The sequence below is a fragment of the Hibiscus syriacus genome, unplaced genomic scaffold, assembly GCF_006381635.1.
Source record: "Hibiscus syriacus cultivar Baekdansim isolate YM2019G1 unplaced genomic scaffold, ASM638163v2 tig00111558_pilon, whole genome shotgun sequence".
Lineage (NCBI taxonomy): Eukaryota > Viridiplantae > Streptophyta > Magnoliopsida > Malvales > Malvaceae > Hibiscus > Hibiscus syriacus.
In genome coordinates, this window is record NW_024063119.1 from 5,630 (window position 1) to 28,779 (window position 23,150).

Genomic DNA, 23,150 nt, shown 5'->3' on the forward strand with positions numbered 1-23,150 from the left:
TATACACCCCCACCACCGCCTCCTTGTAGGACCTCCCATCATGAAACTTATCCAGCATCTCCATCCTCCTCACCCTGTCAGCTTGAGGAGGCAATCTTCTACCCATTCCCCCACTGATACCAGCACTATTAACTCCATCAGCCCTCCCATCTTTCTGTCTCTTCGACCCAGATATTTTCTCATATTTGGCTACAGCCACTAAAATCCTCCTCCCATCAATCAGGGCATTATTCATCTTATCCACTGCATTACACAGATCCTCCTTACTTGCAAAATGGACGAAAGCAAACGTGCTTACCTTATACTTCGGTCTATTATTGATAAACGGAATGAACACCTTAATAACCTTACCAAAATGACTAAAACGAGCCCATAAATCACTGCGACTCACTCTCCTGCTAAGATTATCAACGAACGCTGACCAAATAATTCCACCATGAACCTCTCTACGGTTACCACCAGGACCCAAACTTTTGACGGACTCTCTCTCTCTCTCACTATTTCTCTCCATTTCTTGTCGTGTTATCATTGTTTGCTTTTAAAAAAAGATGAATTATTTTTTCTATTTTAAGCTATCAGATTTAGAAAATGATCTTGATTTCTGTGCAGTTGATTCTTTTACTGATGATGACAGCTCTGATCATGATGGGGGCCGGTGGCCTTTCCGTAGTTTTGTGGAACAACTCATTCTTGATATGTTTGATCCTGGTTAGCCTTTTTTTTATAAACTTCAGGTGTTATATTACTCATTTTTTTCCTTTCTACTCTGATGGTAATTTCCACTGTTCTATCAGTTTGGGAGATTCGCCATGGTAGTGTTATGGCCTTGAGAGAAATTTTAACGCATCATGGTGCTTCTGTCGGAGTATATTTTCCTGACTTGAACTCGGATGACACACTGTTCCTTGAAATAAAAGATATGGATTTTTCAAGTAAAATTAAGAAAGAGAGAGAAATTGATTTGAATATGCAAGTTTCACCAGATGAATTGGAGCCAGATATGAAGAGGCCAAAACTTGAAGATGGATCTTTTCCGGTGATGGACAAAACGATCACTGCTGGCCTGCATGGTGGCTTTGATGTTGCAGTTAAGATTGAGGATACTGCATGGACCTTGCCCTCAGGGCAGTTTAATGGTCAACATGATATTAGTTCTATGAAGATGGAGACCGAATTATATGAAAATGATGTGATTTGCCAGTCTAAAGAAGCTGAAGTGGAAGAGCAAAAGAGTTACTATGAAGATAAGGCTGCATTTGCAAATTCAGATGTACTGAAAGATCTCCCTGAAAATTGCAAACTTAGGAACTTGGTTAAGCTAACCAGACATTCTTGGCTTAAGAATTGTGAATTTCTTCAGGATTGTGCAATTCGCTTCTTGTGTGTACTATCACTAGACCGGTATGTATTGTTTTCTCTTTGGGGCCTAGTTATATATTGGAAAATTCTAATGGGTTTGATTTGTTGAAAATTACTATTTATTTAGTACTTTCTAACTGTTAGTGGATAAGAAATAGGTTTTTGTTTAAAAACCATGTCTTTATGTTTATTGTGTTATATCTCTATCCTGCAGTTTTGGAGACTATGTATCTGATCAGGTTGTTGCTCCAGTACGAGAAACTTGTGCACAAGCATTAGGTGCTACTTTTAAGTACATGCACCCTTCATTAGTCCATGAAACTTTGAATGTCTTGTTGCAAATGCAGGTAAAATCCCTGTAAGCTCTTGTTCAATATCCTATGTTTCAATGAAGGCTATTGTTGCTCCATTCTTACTGTTTGTATGGTGGTTGTTATTTGTCTTCCTTCTTTGTTCAGCGTAGGCCAGAATGGGAAATTCGTCACGGAAGCCTTTTGGGTATCAAATACTTGGTTGCTGTTCGACGGGTAAAGAGTTTGTTATCTCGAGTACATTTTGTGCCTGTTCTAAGTATGCGAATTCTATATTTTATGGCAATAAATACTTTTTCTATCGTAATTAGCCTTTGAAAGCAGTGTTGCCTGATCTTTAAGAAATGAACTGTTCATAGTTGTTTCTCTATAATATAATTAGCCTTTGCAAGCAATGCTGGTCTGTTAAGAAATGAACTGTTCATAATTGTTTCTCTATAATATAATTAGCCTTTGCAAGCAATGCTGGTCTGTTAAGAAATGAAGTTGCAAAGTCTTAAATTATGAATGTGTTTCAACTTCCAACCGAATGAAAAAAACTCCAACTCATTTTTTTAGATCTGTGATTGGGAAAAATAGATGAAATGGTAATAGCAACTTAGTAATATCTACTCTTGTATTTTGTGTTGCTTGTAATTCACTTGTCATGACTTATGATCAATTTCTTTTTAGACTACTTATAGTAGGATTTTCGTTTATATAGCCCATCCACCTGCACATTCTCTTTTTTGGCCTGACCTTTTCATTAACCATTTTGTTACAATGCATTCTGCATTCTAGGAAATGCTGCAAGATTTGCTTGGCTATGTTGTTCCTGCTTGTAAAGCTGGATTGGAGGACCCTGATGATGATGTGCGGGCTGTGGCTGCAGATGCTCTGATACCTGCTGCAGCTGCTATTGTTGCTTTAAAAGGTCAATTGCTGCATTCAATTATTATGCTGCTTTGGGATATACTACTTGATTTGGATGATCTCAGTCCATCCACTAGCAGTATGTGTCATTTCTTGTATGCTAATGTAGAGGGAAGAAGACCTAATGAAACGTTTTTTGAGTCGATGCACTAATTCTATATGTTTTCCTAATTTTTTTCACATCTAGCTTTTTGTAGAGGGAAATGGACCAAAATGTAACATTTTTTAAGTTGATGCACTAGTTCTATATGCTTTCGTAATTTTGCATTTCCTGATGAAAATTTATTTGAAGTTAGAAATTACACATTTCAAAACTTTGAACTTCTTGGGGTACTTTCTAACAGGCTTATCTTAGCATTCGATTCTCATGTATAATTTCTTATTATAACCTTTTGAAGGCATGGCTACAGAGTTGCATTTTTGTTGATTGTTCCAACTGCATTTTTTTATTGAACTTGTCTGAGGTTTGTAATATACGACTGAGTTTTGTATTAGAAACATCTGAAACTTTTGTTATAAGCAAAAGGTTTCGGGATTAACAACTAAAATGTAACATCTCGACTAAATACTGCTTTTTTTTTTGGATAGGCCTCGTTAAAAACCCCCTTCTTGACCTCCATGTTACAACAATAAATGAAGGGCATGGGAAGGAGGAAAAGAGTGCCTAAAAATTCATTAATACCAGAATAATACATATCCATCCTAAGAAGTTCTGTTACAACATAAAACTTAAAAACCAAGCACAGAACATAAAAACCAGCTCAATAATTGTGCAACCTAGCCAATAATCTAATATTCATCCTATTCCTTCTTTAGCTAGTTTATCCGCTTCACAATTAGCAGCTCTCAAAATATGCCTAACAATTACCCCTCTACTCTCCACTAATGCAGCAATGTCTTTCACCAACGGCTGGAACATAGGAGTACATACACCCGGTTTTTTAATCCATTTCAGTGCATTAAGGGAATCTGATTCCAATATGACCCTTGGAAATGAAACCAAAGATTTCTCCTCAATATACATCAGCCCTCTTTTTATAGCTAATAGCTCTGAAAGAATAGGAGGACCCCCCCAATCCTTTCGGAAAACGAACCCTGCTGCAACCCTTGAGCATCCCTTAATAATCCACCAATGCCTCCTTTATCCCACTCCTTAGACATCGCACCATCAACATTTAATTTAACGTAACCCAAGGGAGGAGCAGTCCAACACGAGGAAGAAATAGAAACCTTCTTCATTCTTACCCCCAAATCAGCTATTTTAATATCACCCACTAGAGAATCAAAATTTATCTGCACATCATTGAATCTCGCGACAAACCATGATGCAATTCTAAAACGAACAGGAAGAACAATAACGGGCCATCCACCTTTCCTTTCCCAAAAATAATATAATTTCTACACTTCCAAACCGTCCAAAGCACCGCCCTAGGATGAACTTCCAAATGGTGGATTTCGGGATTAAATCATTCCAAACGATTATGAAATCCAACAAAGTCTGAGGTGGCACAAAAGATACATTCCAAGATGACAAGAATCTATACCACAGGCCGCTGACAACCTCACAATGAACAAATAGGTGAGAAACCGACTCCACATACTTACCACACAAAGGACATAACGAGTCTTCAATCCCTGAAACTCCTCGCTTTATCAATTCCTCTCTAACTGCCACTCTCTGATGAGCAGCCTGCCAAACAAAAGTTTCGACTCGAGGAGGAGCAACCCCTGTCCATACAATATTGTCCCAAGTACCATCATCTCCTCATTACCAGCCCAATCAAAATAGCACTTCACACAAGATTTAGCTGAAAAACAACCCTCCCCATTCCCTGTCCAGACCCAACAGTCATCTTGCAAAGATGATAGAGAGGTAGAATTCAACAAGGACATAAGCTGCATCCACTGTTCAACCTCCCAGTCCACCAAATTCCTCCTTAATTTAATGTCCCAGAAGCACCCTGAAGAAGAATTTTCCATGAATTCTGCAACTTTGCCCCCTTTATTCAGTGATAGAACAAAGATCCTTGGGAACCTAACTTTTAAAGGGAACGAACCCAACCAAGAATCATGCCAAAATTGCACTGTCTCTCCATTCCCCATCTTCAAACACAAATTCTTCCTTATACAGTCCCCAAAATCATCATTAGAAAAGAAATTATTAATTATTCCTTTCCAAATCCAAGATGCCCGATTAGACAAAGAATTCGTAATTAAGCATGTATTAAAGTCTAAATTATACACGCAACACACAACTTTTTTCCACCACGAATTCTTCTCTGATGCAAATTTCCATACCCATTTACCCAAAAGAGCTCTATTTAGAAGTGCCAAATTCGGAATTCCCAAACCCCCAACCTCTTCGGCTTGCATACTAACTTCCAATTCATCCAATGAATATTCCTCTTATCTGCCGAACCGCCCCAAAGGAAGGCTGCCATTATAGAATTCAATCTCTTAACCACACCAATTGGAATTCTAAAAAGGGAGAGAAAATAAGTCGGAAGAGAGCACAAAACTGACTTCACTAAAACTGCCCTACCAGCTAGAGATAAGGAATTAGCCTTCCAACCAGCCAATTTAGAATAAAATCTTTGGACTATTGGTTCCCACAATACTGCAGAATTCCTCTTAGATCCCAAGGGTAATCCTAAATATTCTGTTGGAAAAAGTCCCACTGTGCAGCCAATTTCCACTGCCCAACTTGCTAACTCATCCGGATCCACATTAATACCGAAGATTTTACTCTTAGATAAATTCAATTGCAAACCTGTCATCAATTCAAAAATTAACAGCACCCTTCTGACATTCTTCAAGTCTCGACTAAATACTGCTTGGGCATGTCAATTAAGAAACAATGTGATTCTGGCTGATATGACTTATCTGATAGCACTCTGAAGAAGTAGAACCTTTGAGAAATCCTAAAATTTTGAAACTCCTATAATTTTATCCTGCAGTTTGTAATAAGACAGTAGAATGCAGGGTCAAGAAAGTGTGATTAAAAATTATAAAAGTTGTAACTTCATGATACTCACTGCACATGCCTGCTGGATTCATTCTCAACTCCAAATGAATTTGTAAGTACATTGAGAAAATGTATAGCAACCGGCTTTTACAATTTCATATTATCTCTGGAACTGATAATGAAAACATTAACAAAAGAAAATGACAATGCAGATCACAATTTCTCTTTAACTCCAACATGCGAGTCAAAAAGACATCTGCACGTGCAAGCTCAAATAAACAAAGAAAGCAAAGGGATACTAGATATCCTTCAAGCTGAATGTAAACTGTTAGATTTAGCTTGATGGTTTCCTATTATCCCTTTTCTTTCTTTGTTTATTGAGGCATGGACTTGTATGTCTTTTTGACTTGAATATTATGTAGTTAAACAGAATTGAGAAGAAATGCTCTGTGTGGTCATTTTCTTTTGTTAAATTTTTAATTCTTTTAGTTTATGCTGCTATGTCACTTCCCTTGCCTCTCTCCTCTAGTTGTTCTTCAGCTAGAAGTTGTAACAAAAACACTAAGTTGGGACCATGTTTGACTTCTCGCTCATTTGGATATTATTTTTCATGGAGTTGTATGATTTTAAGAAGTAAGGTGTGGACTGTGGAGGATGTTGTAGAACCCTGTTTTAATCCTCTTGTCATATTGTTGTTTGTAGTGTTATGAACCTGTTGGCTGAAATATACTCCCAAGAAGATATGATGCCGAAGATAATTGGTACATCAACAGATAAGGAGAAGCAGAATTTTAATCTAAATGAAGTAATTCGTGCTGATGAGGTGGGAGAAGGAAAAGATTTGCAGGAAAATCCTTACATGTTGTCTATGTTGGCACCACGATTATGGCCCTTCATGAGGCACAGTATTACATCAGTTCGACATTCAGCTATCCGTACTTTGGTAAGCTGCTTACCTACAATGTTCTAATTTTAGTATCAGTCTCATATAAATTTTGTCATAGCAAAAAAATATTTCAATTTTGTTTTAGTAAGATGGCTGCTTATTTGGGTTGTTAGAATTATCTAGTTTGGGCATAAGTACTAATGGATAAGTCACTAGGATTTATATTTGATTGCAAGATTTTTTTCATACATTTAATATAAATATTAGCATACTCTTTGAAGAATTATTAATCTGCAGGAGAGGCTTCTTGAAGCTGGATATAAAAGGAGCATTTCTGAGCATTCTGGTAATTCCTTTTGGCCTTCTTTTATTCTCGGTGATACCCTGAGGATTGTATTCCAAAACCTGCTTCTAGAATCCAACCAGGAAATTCTGCAGTGTTCTGAGAGGGTGTGGAGGTTGCTTGTGCAGGTATCTTACCTGAAGTTATCACAAGTTGCAATTTCATGCTTTCTTTTATTTACTCTGTTCTTATCCTCTGCATTCTCTTTACTTTGGGGCATATCTTTCTATTTTTACCTCCCCCTTTGTTGCTCTAAAACCTCATTTTTCTGAATGATTCTAGTGCCCAGTTGGGGACTTGGAAGTAGCAGCGGCATCCTTTATGTCGTCCTGGATAGAACTTGCAACAACTACTTTTGGTTCGACATTAGATTCTACAAAAATGTTTTGGCCAGTGGCACTTCCTCGAAAGAGTCACCATAGAGCCGCAGCTAAAATGAAAGCTGTGAAGCTTGAGAATGAATCTTATGGAACTATTGGCGTGGATTCTATGAGAGTAGCTGTTTCTCAGGAAACTAATGGGGATGCTTCTGCCAACTTAGTGAAGATAATTGTCGGCGCTGATACAGAAATGTCTGTAACCAATACTAGAGTCATTACGGCTTCAGCATTAGGGATATTTGCATCCAAGTTGCAGGCAGATTCTTTGCAGTACATAGTTGGTCCACTGTGGAGTGCACTTTCCTCCTTGTCAGGAGTTCAAAGACAGGTAGCTTCTAAATTTTTTCAACAGGAAAATTACGGAGTGATATCTTCTATTTGTCAATTAATTTTTCTTTGTTCTCAGGTGGCATCTGTGATTCTTATTTCTTGGTTCAAAGAGATCAAAAGCAAGGATTCATCGGGAAACCAGGAAATTATGCATTCTTTTCCAGATTATCTTAGAAAATGGTTGTTGGATTTGCTAGCATGTTCTGACCCTGCATTCCCTACAAAAGATTCAGTTCTACCTTACGCCGAGTTGTCAAGGACATATGCTAAGATGCGCAATGAAGCTAGTCAGTTACTACATGCTGTCGAGTCATCTGGCATGTTTGTGGATATATTGTCAGCAAGGAAATTTGATGCACAGAGCGCAAGTGTAGATGATGCAATCAGTTTTGCTTCTAAATTGCCATTACTATCTAATGATAATGCGGGGAACGAATCAATGGGAAGGAATGTTGATGATATAGAGTCAACAAAACAATGTCTTATAGCAACTTCAGGCTATTTAAAATGCGTTCAGGTTTGTTTGCAATTCTATTTTTCATGTGTGATATGTAGCTTTTTGCCCTTGATATTTCTTGACAGTTGTCGGCTTTTCTTTTTCTTCCCAGAGTAATTTGCATGTTACAGTGACCTCCTTGGTCGCCGCTGCTGTTGTCTGGATGTCAGAGCTTTCTGCACGACTTAATCCTATAATTTTGCCTTTAATGGCATCAATTAAAAAGAGAACAGGTACTGTTTTCAAGATGACTTTTTTGTGTGTGAGATAACACAGGCTGATTTTGGTCTGATAATTTCTCAAACATTGTTTAGGAGGAAATAATGCAACAGAAGGCAGCAGAGGCACTTGCAGAACTTATATATCATTGCATTGCTCGTAAGCCCAGCCCAAATGATAAATTAATCAAGAATATTTGTAGTTTGACGTACTCGGACCCTTTTGAGACTCCTCAAGCTGCAATTATCAATTCCATGGAAATTATTGATGACCAGGATTTCCTCTCCTTTGGTACTAGTTTGGGAAAACCAAAATCAAAGGTTCACATGTTAGCTGGTGGTGAAGATCGGTCAAGAGTGGAAGGTTTTATCAGCAGAAGAGGGTCAGAATTAGCATTGAGACATTTGTGTGAGAAGTTTGGTCCTACAATATTTGAGAAACTTCCCAAACTCTGGGATTGCATTACTGAAGTTCTTATACCTTGCAGTCCTTCAGACAATCAGCAAATTGTGCAGGCTGTTGAATCTATAAAAGATCCTCAGATCTTGATTAATAATATTCAGGTTGGTGTCTTGATTTTTTTTTAGATTTCTTGTTCCTTCTGCCTGTTATGATGGAGAACTTAGATATGGAATGTTTAGTCTCACATGATGCCTGGTTAAAATTTTAGGAATCACATGTGAGATACTATTTAATACCATTACAAACTGGTTGCTGGATAATTATTAAATTCAGCACACAATTATTTTGCAAGAAATTCCATCATTACTGGTTTATTGGAATTTGGTACCTTGATGTTTTCTAGCAAATGTCATCTCTATTGTTAGTCAACTCATTAGGGTGAACCTTGTTCGTATCCTTTGCAAAGTATGTTTAATTGTAAAATGTGTAAGCTAGATATTCTTTTATGTAAGTGGTCTAAGGCACTGGATTTGGTGCTCAATTCTCTTTTCCTTTAACTTGTCTTTTCGTTTAACTTTTGGAAGCAAAACTTTTCCGGAAAAAATTTCAGCCAAAAGAAGTGCTTTAATGTATGAAATACATCTGAGTTAGAGCATCCTTATGTGGTGGAAGCAGATGCGAATGTGTTCATAATCGATCAATCTCTTTATGTAATTATTATCAGCTCTTTTACATTGTTTATTGTCATGGTAATATGATTATCTTAGGTTTATATTATCACAAGAGGAAGGATTAGTTATGGGCTCTAGGTTTTCTATTCTCTGAAAATAGTGGTTTTAGTGTCGCCGACTTCTAATAAAATTGGCAATGTTTTTTTTTTGATAAGAAGGTAGGCCTCGTTAAAAACCCCCTTCATGATTAATGGAGCAGAAAGTGCTCCTTAATCAGCGGAAGGAGGAAAAGAGTGCCTTAATTCATTTAAAACGAAAGATACATAATGTTTAAAAACAAAACACACCCTTTACAATAATCAACCCAAATCCTAACTAAGGCCTAATAGAAAACTGTGTAACTAGCCAATACCAGCTTTAGCTAAGCTGTCAGCCTCAACATTGGCTGATCTAGGAACCCATCTAATAATACCATTAAGATATCTTAACAAAATAACAATGTCTTCCACAAAGACTCTGTAGACATAAGGACAACATTCATAATTTTTGACCCACTCCACTGCTAGTTTACTGTCTGATTCAACAATTAAACGTTCTTTAAACCTCTGATGAATCAAAGCGAAAAAAGATAAACCCTTCTTTAATGCCATAATCTCAATCAACAGAGGTGGACCTGGACCAGCTGCCTTGGAAAGAACCCATCACCGAGCCATCCTCAACTCTTAGAATGCCCCCAACACCACTTTTCCTCCAATCTCCATTCACTGCTGCATCAACATTGGCAATGTTGATTGTGGAAAACAGCTTAATCATCATAATAACTTGAAACCATCACTATTTTCATACAGAATGTTGTATGTGCATTGTTTCTCTCTGTTACCGAATGATGGAAAATGATACTTGTTTCTGGTACGTCTGTTGTTTGAAATCTGATGGTGCCTGGGGTATCTACGATTAATTTATCTCTTTTATCTGTATTTTGTTTTGGGCAGGTTGTACGTTCTATTGCTCCAGTGCTGGATGAAACCCTAAACCCTAAACTGCTTATGCTTCTTCCTTGCATGTTCAAATGTGTTGGTCATTCCCATGTGGCAGTTAGATTGGCTGCTTCCAGGTGTATTATGACAATGGCCAAGTCTATGACTGTAGATGTAATGCGGGCTGTGATTGAAAATGCCATTCCTATGTTGGGGGATGTGACATCTGTCCATTATAGACAAGGTGCTGGCATGCTTATTACCTTGGTTGTTCAAGGGTTGGGTGTGGAGTTGGTTCCATATGCACCCTTGTTAGTTGTCCCACTTCTTAGGTGTATGAGTGATTGTGATCATTCCGTCAGACAGAGTGTGACACGTAGTTTTGCTGCCCTAGTACCTCTTCTTCCATTAGCAAGAGGTCTTCCTCCACCTGTTGGACTAAGTGAAGATTTATCTAGAAATGCTGAAGATGCAAAATTTTTGGAGCAACTGCTTGATAGTTCTCATATTGATGATTACAAGCTCTTCACTGAATTGAAAGTTACATTGAGGAGGTACTTTCAACTCTGTAGACTAGCTTTGCTGCTTTCCTTCGGGTTCTTTTTCCTTCCCTACCTTGGCTTGATCGAGTATGAATGCATTATCGTTTAGTGCTGTATTGATTTATCTTCTGTATGTTCTTGTCGCATTTCAGTAGGGAAATTCTGTTCAGGATTCCCTTTCCTGCACTTGCTTATTGCATGCTATGCTGGGGAATGATTGCATTTTAATAATTCATGTATATAGTTATGTTTGAAGTGTGAAGTGAAGTGAAGTTGGTCATGTTGTACTGGGCCATTCAATTACCCTTTCTTTCCCTTCTCTGGGAACCAACAGTATGTGGGGAAGCTCTGAAAGTAGCATCATAGATATCTTCTTGGAGGTCTAAAATATTCTTTGATGATTTCACATTAAATATCTTTGGAACGATTCTGGACAACACTTGACAATGTTTGGTTGTTTCTCTATTAAGAAGTAGTTCGGGTATGGGACTGACATGATGGTATTTTATCTGTGCCAATTATTCAGAGTTTATAAAGATCTTACACATATTTGTTATCTGTTCTTTTTGTTTTCTTCTCCAAACTGGAAATATATCATTTGATCAATGCTCTTTCAATCACCTGAGATATATTATTTTCATCTTATGGGGAAGGCAACTTTAATTCAGTTAGTCTCAATCTTAGACAGTCACTGTCCAGTGAATACTGCTTTGCAAACTGAATGCAGCTTGTGTCAGTTTTTATGATTCAGTAGTCAGTTCTAGAGCAATTTTATTTACCCTTATAGTATTCCCGTTGCTTTTGTGTGCTTTCAGGTATCAACAAGAAGGTATAAACTGGTTGGCCTTTTTAAAACGTTTCAAGCTTCATGGTATCCTATGTGATGATATGGGGCTTGGAAAGACGCTTCAAGCATCAGCAATTGTAGCATCTGAGATAGCTGAGTGTCGTGCTTCAAATAAGAACACAGAACCTCATCCATCCTTAATTGTTTGCCCATCAACCCTTGTCGGACATTGGGCTTTTGAAATAGAAAAATATATTGATGCTTCTCTGATATCCACACTCCAATATGTTGGTTCTGTTCAGGACCGTATCACTTTGAGAGAACAATTTGATAAGCATAATGTTGTTATAACATCGTATGATGTTGTGCGCAAGGATGCTGATTATCTAGCTCAATATCTCTGGAACTACTGTATTTTAGATGAAGGACATATCATCAAAAGTGCTAAATCCAAAATAACATTGGCAGTAAAGCAGCTGAAAGCTCAGCACAGGTTAATACTAAGTGGAACACCGATCCAGGTAAGGTTGAAGTCTATTTACTCGATGTATTAGAATTTGCAGTTTCCTGAGAAAGTTTCTTTTTCCTTCCCCCTCCCCCCCAGAACAACATCATGGATTTGTGGTCCCTTTTTGACTTCCTAATGCCAGGATTTCTTGGAACGGAGAGACAGGTATCTATTTTTTATTTCTTGTGTTACATACATGTAAGATCTACTGTCTGCTGTTTGGATTATTCAGTTTGCTTCCACAAATTCTAACCACTGAGTTATGTAGAAAATCCTTAGTCTGATCTTATGCTTTTAAAATTTTGATTATTTGTTGTACTTTTACCTACAAAACTGTTGTCTGTTATTGTCAACTGTTGGTTTAATGTTGTCAGAGATTAGTTACCTAAGTTAAGAAGATTGAGTTGGATTTGTAAATATTCTGTTTGGTTAGTATCCCTAAATCTAAGGGATTCTTTTTATTTCTAGAATTAGTCTCTAAACTAGTTTAGAAGTTACCTAAGATAAGGCCTAGGCTTGTATAAATAATTGTAAGTTTCCTACACGTTTAATAAGAGTGAATTACAGTAAAATTCATGGCTTTTGTCAAATGTTATTTTGGCAGTTCCAAGCCAGCTATGGAAAGCCGCTAGTGGCTGCTAGAGATCCTAAATGTTCTGCAAAGGATGCTGAAGCTGGGGCACTTGCTATGGAAGCTTTGCACAAACAGGTCATGCCCTTCCTACTTCGTCGGACAAAAGATGAGGTTTTGTCAGACCTGCCAGAGAAAATCATTCAGGACAGATACTGTGACCTTAGCCCTGTCCAATTAGTACTTTATGAACAATTTTCTGGTTCACATGTGAAACAAGAAATTTCAAGCATGGTAAAGACGGATGATTCTGCAGTTGCAGCAGGGGGGAAGCAGACTTCGCCGAAAGCATCTACACATGTGTTTCAGGTGAAATGATTCTTTTCCCTTCATTCTTCCTTATATTCTTTCCCACCCAGTTTGTGAAGTTTCTATGGGCTGAGTGAATGTCCCTTTTGTTATTTTTAGGCACTGCAATACTTGCTAAAACTTTGTAGCCATCCCCTTCTTGTCGTTGGAGAAAAGGTCCCCGAGTCACTTACATTGCAGTTGTCAGAACTCTTCCCAACGAGTTCAGATATTATTTCTGAACTTCGTAAACTCCACCACTCTCCCAAGTTAGTTGCTCTTCAGGAGATTCTGGAAGAGTGTGGAATTGGTGTGGATACTTCTGCTTCTGATGCTGCTGTCACAGTTGGACAACATAGAGTTCTGATATTTGCTCAACATAAAGTAATGATCCCCTATCTCTCTTGCTTTTTTGCTTGCTTAGTTGAGCTTCAATCCTTTCCAGAATTACTGCATTAACAATGTTTTCCATGCAGGCCTTACTGGATATCATCGAAAAGGACTTGTTTCAAACCTACATGAAGAAGTGAGTCATTCTAAAACCATTTTATATCTGAATGTTAGAATTGTTTATTTATAGGAAAATATTCCTTGTTCTTTATCTTACTCAAGAAATTTTTAACGGTAATGTTAGAATTGTTGATTTAAAGGAAATTTTCTCCTGGTTTGTCTTTATCATTTGCTTTGGCTACTTTAATCATGTGTTGTAGTTCTAGAAGGAAACTACTTATTCATTTTCTATCGAAGTAATTGTTTGTCTTTAACCTCCAAATATGTGGAAAAACTTTGAAAAGTCTTATTGTAATTTTTCAGGTTGATGCTTATCATTTGGCATTTAGTTCCTTGATCTTTATTTCCTTTTTGTTCTTTAGAACCGGTTGGAAAATCATTGACAACTGCCAAGGCAGTAAGAACTATTGTTAGAGTTCGAGTAGACTTAGAAATATATTTGTAAAGTATGCATCGACAATAAACCAACTTCAAGATCTTTTCATTTTCTTCTTTGCTTTGATGTATCTGTTCGGTGCTCTTGCATCTGTCTTGAAGTTTTATTTCACCTTCCCATAACCCAGTACTTCTTCTGCACTAATTCTAGAAAATTTCATCAATTTTTATCTTTTGCATCAAACAGTGTCACATACCTACGTCTGGATGGATCAGTTGAGTCAGAGAAGCGTTTTGACATTGTGAAAGCTTTCAATTCTGATCCGACTATAGATGTCCTGCTGCTTACAACACATGGTAAGGTTTTCTTGTTGCTAAGGGAAATTTATTTATGATGTTTTACTTATTCATTGGCTCTGTTTTGCAGTTGGTGGACTTGGTCTGAACTTGACATCAGCTGATACCCTCGTTTTTATGGAACACGATTGGAATCCAATGCGTGATCATCAGGTTACTTAAATATTACATATTTTTGTACAGAATCTTCTATTCATGTGTCGATGCTGAAATTTATTCCCCCAGTAGCGTTCTCCAGTAACTCTTCGTCAAAAGCCAGACATTCTTTTTTTTTTTGATAGGAATTGAAGGTCTCGTTAAAACCCCCATCTTGATTAAAGGAGCTTGTAGAGAAGCTCCTTAATCAGCGGAAGGAGGAAAAGAGTGCCTTAAGATTTCATTAACCAAAAGAAATTACATAAGATACAACCAGATAAACACCCCCAATATAACCAAAAAATCAAAAAACACCCGAAGACACCCCTAAACAACAGAACAAGCTCAGCCTAAACCATCAAAGGTACTAACACAGTCTTAATTTTGGCTGAGCTGTAAACCACTCTAGCAACAGCAAAGAAGACTTAACGCCTAAACAATTCCTGGAATACAACACAAAACAGTACAACAAAATGCCTGAAACAATGAACCAAACCCCTCCTAAAGTAACTTGACTGCCGCCAAATTACAAGACCTAGGAATAAGCTCCAGCAAAGTTGGAGGGCCTGGATCTGTAGACACTATGGAAGAACCCATCGTCCTGCCTTCCTCTATTTTTATCAAAATCCTATATTTTTCTTATTTGGCAATAGGAATGGATATGCTTGCACCTAGACATGCACAAAGTCGGATAAAAAACCGATCCGGTTTTTTCACCTAGCCAAAAAATCAGATTTTAAAAAAACCGGTTCAGATCCTAACCGTTTTGGAGGGCCGGATGGTGTAATCGGTTTTGGTTTGAAAAAAACCGAATATAAAAAAACCAGTTTGTAGCCATGATGAACAAAAAATTACAAAAATAAGATTTGAGAAAGTTGTAATCAATCAAATACATCCCCAACCTATTTATACATGTTTAAGGTGGTAAAATGGTGATTTTTTAGAAAAAAAACGGTCACAAAACCCCCCCAACGGCTATATTAACGGCTAGTTTTTAAACTCCAGACCGGATTTTTTCGGGATAAAAACCGGTTTTTAATCCGGTAAAAAAACCGATTGTCCAATTTTTTCCCAAACCGGTTATACTATCCGGTTTTTAAATATCCGATCCGGTTTTAAAAAACCGGTTTTTCCCAAATCTAGTTTCGGATATTTTTTTTGCGTAAAATCGGATATTCGGATTTTTTGTGCACCTCTACTTGCACCCATATTTATTGTCTTAAATGATTTTCACCTTTTCTTAAGCTTGCTGAATTTTTTTAGTGTTCATTAATGATTTGTATCTTATATTCTATTTCAGGCAATGGACAGAGCGCATAGATTAGGCCAACGGAAAGTTGTGAATGTCCACCGTCTCATCATGCGTGGCACCCTGGAGGAAAAAGTTATGAGCCTTCAACGGTTCAAACTATCGGTTGCCAATGCCGTTATCAATGCCGATAATGCCAGTTTGAAAACCATGAACACTGACCAGTTGCTCGATCTATTTGCCTCTGCCGAAACGTCTAAAAAGGTACTTTTATTTCAGGCTTCTCTTGCATGTTATAGACGAAAATTTTGGAAATTGTTTTTATGTATTTGACACTTACATCGGATGTCAAGTAACATAGCTGATATCTTTATATCTTTTGAGATGACACGTACCGATGGGTTTGACTTGCAGGGAGCCAGCGCTTCAAAACGTTCAGAGGGCAGCATCAATGCAGACCCTAAATTAATGGGTACAGGGAAGGGACTAAAAGCCATTCTTGGTGGTTTGGAGGAGCTTTGGGATCAATCACAATATACAGAGGAATACAATTTGAGCCAGTTTTTAACAAAACTTAATGGCTGAATTCAAGCTGTTCTAAGACGTGAACCTAAAAACGGTTGCGGTAGCGTGTTGAAAGATTATTCCCAATCCACTACTCGGGCTTTTCGGATCACGGCTTGCTAGATTTTGGTTCCGGCCGGTTCTTATTGAAGCTCAACTGATTGAAGCCAGCAGCCCATCTGTAAGAAGAAATGTATATATCTAATTTAGGACCCAAATTTTGGCAAATCTTAGGTTTAGCTTTCAATTTTTTAAAACATATTTTTACCCAAATTTTGGGATTTTTTGCCGAAGTTTTGTAAAGCCGATTATTGTATATATTTTATTCTCTCTTTAGAATGATATATTGCGAAGATTTTTTTATATATATAAAAAAGCAAAATTCCAAAGCTATGAGAATGTATGAACTTAATGATTAAAACGACACCGTAGTAAAATATTTGAACAACTATTTGACTTGGTAAAATTGTAGCATAAATTTGTTTAAACCGCTTTGTCAACTTTTTTGACATGGTAAGAACAACTATTTAGTTCATAATTCATAATAATGGTTGTTTTACATTTATATCTTTAACCAATTGTAAATATTTTTTATTAAAAAATTAGTTTTAGTTGAACCGACTAAATTTGAATTCTTGATCCATTTTACCAAATTGGATGTATAATATGTTATTGAATAATTCAAGTGGACTAAAGTGAGAATAAATCAATAACTAATCAACTATTTATATGTAAGTAATATAACTGTTACCATACAATTAGTAATTGTACCATAGTTTTTTATGTTTACAATGTATCGATAAAAAATGAAAATTAAAAAAAAATCCGTGGGGGGAAATGAAAAAGAGTTGTTGATGATGGTGTGGTGGTTGAGTGGTGAGGGTTGGTGATGTTGATGAATCGGGTTAGACGAGGAAGATAGAGTTTTTTAAAATTTTGGAGTTTTAAGGATTAAATTCATGGTGTAGTTGTAGTTTAGGGATTAAATTAGATATTAACCATTCTTATTAACATACCAGACATCAAACGACAATTAGCATTTGAACGAGTGATTATTTTACTATCTATCGATGATATAGTGATCAAAGTATAACTTTTAAAACTTTAGAAGTCAGATATAAAACTCGTCCAAACTTTAGTGATCATAGTTTGTAGTCTGTCCTTTTAAAAATTTACTCAATTCAAAATGAAGTAATAAAATAACAACTTTTTTTCCGAGTATTATATTGTATTTTATAAAAAGATAACATATAAATGTTAATACTATTAATAATTTAATTTAAAAATTTAAAATTTCCGTATATTATTTCTTCAAGTAGTTCGTGAGTTTTTTGAATTGAATATCAAATAACTCGTTTCAACTCGTTAAAAATACGAATCAAATTCAAACTCAAGTCATATTAATCAAATTCATGTAATTCAAATATTAACAGAATTAATTTCATATAATTCACAATATGTTTTGTCTCATTCAAAGCAGTATCTAGCAAAGAGCACGCTACATACTTCTAAATAGAAGTTTACCACATTTATAAATATGTAAAATTATATCTTAATCGAACCAAAGGCATGGCCCCATCTGTCCTCTCCTTGGTTGTAGTGTTTCAATACTAACATCTTAGGTTTTATTTGGTGCTATCTTTGTAATAAAACTAAATAATTGTCCTTTTAGATCAGTTGGTAGAGCGCAAGGCTCTTAATCTTGTGGTCGTGAGATTGAGTCTCACGGTAGATAATTCATAATCGGATGTCTCCCACGAAAGCTGCTCTCAACTTGGCGTTGGTGGCAACCTACTATCTTACTTTCCCCTTACCCTATACATATGATAATAGAGTCAACTAATTTTGTAATAAAACTAAAAATACAACACTCCTGTTGTTATTAAATTACAAAAGGACAAATACTCCATTTTCCATAAATAAAATACTAAACACGCCCACCAATTTTATTCCCTACAATAAATTCTTGCACATGCATACCCTATGAAAACACAAAACAGGGGGTACATTTTTTATTTTAATTTATTTCAGGCTTAACAGTTAATTTTCCTTTATTTTAATTTGACAAAAGATGTTAGAGATTTATGTGTTTTTTTTTTTCAAAAATAATGTAGTATTCGCATTATTTCAGGCTTAATCGTTAGGGTACTAACATGATAGTTTACAGTATTAATGTGGTGGTTCACGATATTGATGTGTCAGTCCACAGTGGTTGATAACATGATAGATAGACTAAATTAGCAACTCAAACATGACAAATGGACTGTCACGTCAGTATCGTGTACCATCACGTCAGCACCGTGAACTGCCACATCAATACCTTAACGGTCAAATGACGAAAAATGTTAATCAAAAGGCCACATTGGGTTTATTTTTTGAGTGACTGTGCTGAAAATAATAATAATATGAGGGCCACATTGATATTTTTCAAAAGTAAAGTAACCTCTGATGCCTTTTTACCTTTTTTAAAAAAAATTATTTCTTAGTTTCACTCATATATATTTTTTTCTTGGTTTGTATAATATCATTTTCTATATATTGTCGTTAATGTTTAAAAGAGATAATGCATGAAGAATTGTTTTTAAAATTTATTTTTTAAATACTAAGTTAATTATATTAAAAAATAAAAGATATTTCAATCAATTTAAAAGCTTCTTCCAAGACTCGAGTTTCATCCAAAATAAAAGATATTATAAATTAAAGATATAAAATGTAGATTATAAATGTACCCAAATCTAATATATTTAATATATTGTGGATAATAAAAAAACTAAAAATAAAGCATTTAATAATCTTTTAAAGTCAATGAGTTCAAACAAACTTATACATTTAAAAAAGAACTGATATACTATTTAAGTGTAGATGAAGAGCTGGCCTTTCACCTTTGGGGAACTTTAACAAATAGAAAGAATCACAGCTCTGTTTGAGCTCTACTGGTGTTCCACCCACAGAAAATCGCTTCTCTTTAATGGTGACCTTTTTGGACTAACGAGTTTTTCTCTTTGTATGTTAGTGAAGTTCACGTCTCCATCAGGTGAAGAACACTACATGTTCATTGTTTGTAAATTCCAGCTCTTTTTAGATGCAACTTTTCTATGATGTTCAATCTGTTTGATGTTTTATATGCAACTTTAGTTTCACTTTGGTTGAATCCAAGTTCGAACTTTTACTATGATTTTATGTTTGAATGAGACATTCGTCCAACACTTTGCAGAAGACAAAAGATTTTGCAGAAATTTTAAGTGAATAAGGAACTTTGGAGAGAAAATGGCTGGAGGTGAAGAAGGGGAAACGCTGGAGTTTACGCCAACATGGATAGTTTCTGTAGTTTGCACTGTGATTGTTGCCATTTCTTTGGCTATGGAACGGTTGCTTCATGTTGCTGGGGTTGTTTTGAAGAAGAAACATCAGAAACCACTCTATGAGGCTCTTTCCAAAGTTAAAGAAGGTAGCTCATCTCTTTTTTTACTATCTAAATTTTCATTTTTTATGTTAAATTTGATTGGAAGTGTTAAAGGGAAGTCCATTTTTGATCCTTTGAGCATTTATAAGGGACAAAATTAATATTTACTTTTTTTATGACAACATGTGCAAGGTGCAATTGCTGTAGTTTCTGTACTTTTTTTTTTTGGCAGAGTTGATGCTCATGGGGTTCATATAACTATTGCTGACAGTATTTCAAGGTGCAATTGCTAAAATCTGTGTATCAAAGGATACATTAACTCATATGCTTCATTGTAAACTTGAAGATAATAAAGCAGCAGAGAAGGGCTCTAACAGTGAAACAACATCACATTTTCAAACGTACTTTGCTTCGACCCTAGCTGGTAGAACCAGAATCTACGTCTTCCAAACTGGGATATTGTGCTAAGAAGGTAACATATCGATCCTTATCCAAATCAATGACTATTACTGTTAAAAACAAAGAATTAATGAAACTTGGTTAGGAAGGAACTCATGAGGAGAATATTATTATGATTTTGATAATTAAAATTGGGACATTTGTAGTGTAGGAAATGCATGTAGGATTTGAAAAGGGTCCTATGCATCTTATTTAATGGCAGTTCTGCTGGTTTTGGCTCAATTTTTTCAATTAAAAATGACCAACTCTTTGATTAATGTACTTATTGTTTCGGTATTTTTGTGCTTCGGGGCAAGGCACCTTTGTTGACTGTTGAAGCACTCCATCATCTGGATATATTTATCTTTGTCCTGACCATTGTTCATGTGGTATTCTGTGTTCTCACAGTTTCTATTGGAGGGCTAAAGGTAAGCAGTCTAATATGGTTCTTTTGCTTATTCATCAACCTCTTTTCTGGTTGCAATTTATTTCTTTGTTTGTTCTCAGCTTCTCATAAAAAAGATTAGTTCTTTATTGTTTTATTTCATGTAGATACGCCTATGGAAACGTTGGGAAGATTCAATTGCAAAAGAGAACTATGATTCAAAGCAAGGTAAGCACTAAGGACTATGCATAAAATAGGACCAAAGAAGAAACTCTTGATGAGTACCTTCTTATAATAGTCTCTCTAAAGAGGGTGTGCTAGTTTCAGTTTTCATTCTTTTTCCATGGTTCTTCTAACTTGTGTGCTGTGTTAGTGCAGTGTAGAATGTCCAACAGCATGCTTTTATCAAAGAGTATTTTCGGGGTTTTGGTAAAGATTCGATTGTGCTAGGGTGGTTGTTAAGCTTCTATTTCATTATGATACTATCTTTTTGCCCTTCACTTCTACAACAATTGAACTTAATGAAAGGGGTTGGTTCCAAAATTCCTTTCTCGTTTTTGCCAACGATTGCCTCTGCTCGTCTTATGTAAGAATTGGCATGAATGCACATACTAGTTCATAATTTTGAACACTAAAAGACATCAGATAAGAAGTAATATTGATTAAGCCTCAGAATTTTGTGTGTTTGTGCTAACCATGACTTTAATCTTCTTTGTTTTCTTACAGCATTCCCTTTTTAAGCAATTCTCCGTGTCTGTGACCAAATCAGATTATGTGAGACTAAGACTAGGCTTCATAATGGTATGTTTTCGGTGAAACGATTGAACAACTTTCCTATGGTTAAAATGTCATTCAGATATCCAATTATCTAATACATATTATTTGTATCTGCAGATGCATTGCAGAGGGAATCCCAAGTTTAATTTTCACAAATACATGATACAAGCCTTAGAAGATGATTTTAAGCATGTTGTCGGTATAAGGCAAGTCTAGTACTTCTTGCACATGGCGAATGGTTATGTTCCTACTTCGAGCCATGCTTACATTGCTAATTCATCTTGATTTATCTTTGTGTTTGCAGTTGGTATATCTGGTTTTTTGTGGTCATCTTCTTGTTGCTGAATGTTAACGGTATGTAAGACCACTGACCATTGCTAGCATTATCATGTTAAACTAAGTTTTATGGTGTTAAACTAAATATTTCAAATGTAATTTATGAAAAATAAATTACTGTGCAATAATGACATTTTCTCAATTTTCTTCTGCAGGCTGGCATGCATATTTCTGGCTTTGCTTTCATTCCTGTCATTGTGAGTAGTTTTCATTCCTTATATCAAGTTCGAATATGTCTCGGACACCGGTGTTGGAATTCTTACTTGAGGGAAAACAAAGATTTCATGTAACACAACTAATCAATGGAATGATAGAATCTCATCCTACAACCATTGAAACTTGGGATAAATTCATTGACATTAAAAAGTTTATTTTGTTTGCATTCTGCATTTCTTTTTAACTTGATTCATTTGTTTCCATCTTTTACTTGCCGTGGGCACCAAGCTTGAGCATGTGATTACCCGGTTGGCTCAAGAGGTTGCCGAGAGACATGTAGCCATTGAAGGGGAATTAGTGGTCCAACCATCAGACGATCACTTTTGGTTCAACAGGCCTTGCATCGTCCTCTTCTTGATCCATTTTACCCTCTTCCAAAATGCTTTCGAGATTGCTTTTTTCTTTTGGATTTGGGTAAAGCCTATATTTTACTTCACTATTTTACCATATGATTATGAACCACATAATGACACTTTCTTCATCTGTAGGTTCAATATGGCTTTGATTCCTGCGTAATGGGTCAAGTTCGTTATATCGTTCCTAGGCTCGTTATAGGGTAATAATCAATCACCATTCGGTTTAACTTATAATGAGCTCTTGGTTCATTTTATTCACTCTTTTGTTGGTTTCTTCAGGGTTTTCGTTCAGGTACTCTGCAGTTTTAGCACATTGCCGCTTTATGCTATTGTCACACAGGTTAGTTGAGTTTCTTATAATTATGAACTTCGATTGCATATTCGAAACTCCGATTTGCATGTCCCTTTTATGGGGATCTCGTTCAAGAAGGCGATATTCGATGAGCATGTGCAAGTAGGTCTTGTTGGTTGGGCACAGAAGGCAAAGAAAAAGAAAGGCTTAAAAGCTACTGGTCAGGCTGCAGCTGAAGTAAACCCGGAGGAAAACCCTTCGAATTCGATTCAGATAGGGAGAGTCGTGAGAAATGCATCCGATCAAGAGGAGATTAATTCTTTACATGGCTCCAATTGACCGGTGTTAAGAAGCAAAGGAAGACATGCTTCTTGTACAAAATGTTTCTCAGTTAACAGTGTTTTTTATGTATTTGATTTTGTGGGGTTCACCCCGTGCTTGGTTTTGCTTGCTTAAATGTACAGGGCAATAAGATTAGGCTTTGAAAAGGGTCACTACAGAGAAAAGAAAATTGTTGTCTTGTGAACAAGTTTGGTGTGAAAAAGCTGTTGTAATACATAAATCAAACGAATTCAGTGTATAAAGGAATTGTTGTTATTCCTATAGATCTCAAGTTTAAATATCAGAAACTACATAGTATTTGAACGTTTATTGTTAAATTATTGAAAGTATTTAAAACATATATTATCACTTATGAACACTTTAGATTAATAAAAAAAAATATGTTGTAATGCTTACTGCTATGTTGAT

General features: G+C 36.0%; 1 protein-coding gene and 1 pseudogene across 1 annotated transcript; both read left to right on the forward strand.

Annotated features, from left to right (window-relative positions):
* The first annotated feature begins 548 nt into the window (after window positions 1-548).
* On the forward strand, window positions 549-16,231 carry LOC120164911 (TATA-binding protein-associated factor BTAF1-like). The gene is made up of 21 exons (XM_039174540.1): window positions 549-708; window positions 795-1,401; window positions 1,574-1,706; window positions 1,818-1,886; window positions 2,451-2,660; window positions 6,248-6,490; window positions 6,731-6,904; window positions 7,059-7,484; window positions 7,563-8,003; window positions 8,095-8,220; window positions 8,297-8,764; window positions 10,267-10,805; window positions 11,609-12,101; window positions 12,185-12,253; window positions 12,693-13,028; window positions 13,128-13,391; window positions 13,484-13,533; window positions 14,140-14,249; window positions 14,320-14,402; window positions 15,685-15,897; window positions 16,048-16,231. The coding sequence occupies exons 1-21, from the start codon at window positions 549-551 to the stop codon at window positions 16,216-16,218; spliced, it is 5,385 nt and encodes a 1,794-aa protein (XP_039030471.1). The 3' UTR covers window positions 16,219-16,231.
* Window positions 16,232-19,464: 3,233 nt separating this feature from the next.
* LOC120164906 lies at window positions 19,465-22,739 on the forward strand (annotated as a pseudogene).
* The last annotated feature ends 411 nt before the right edge of the window (window positions 22,740-23,150 follow it).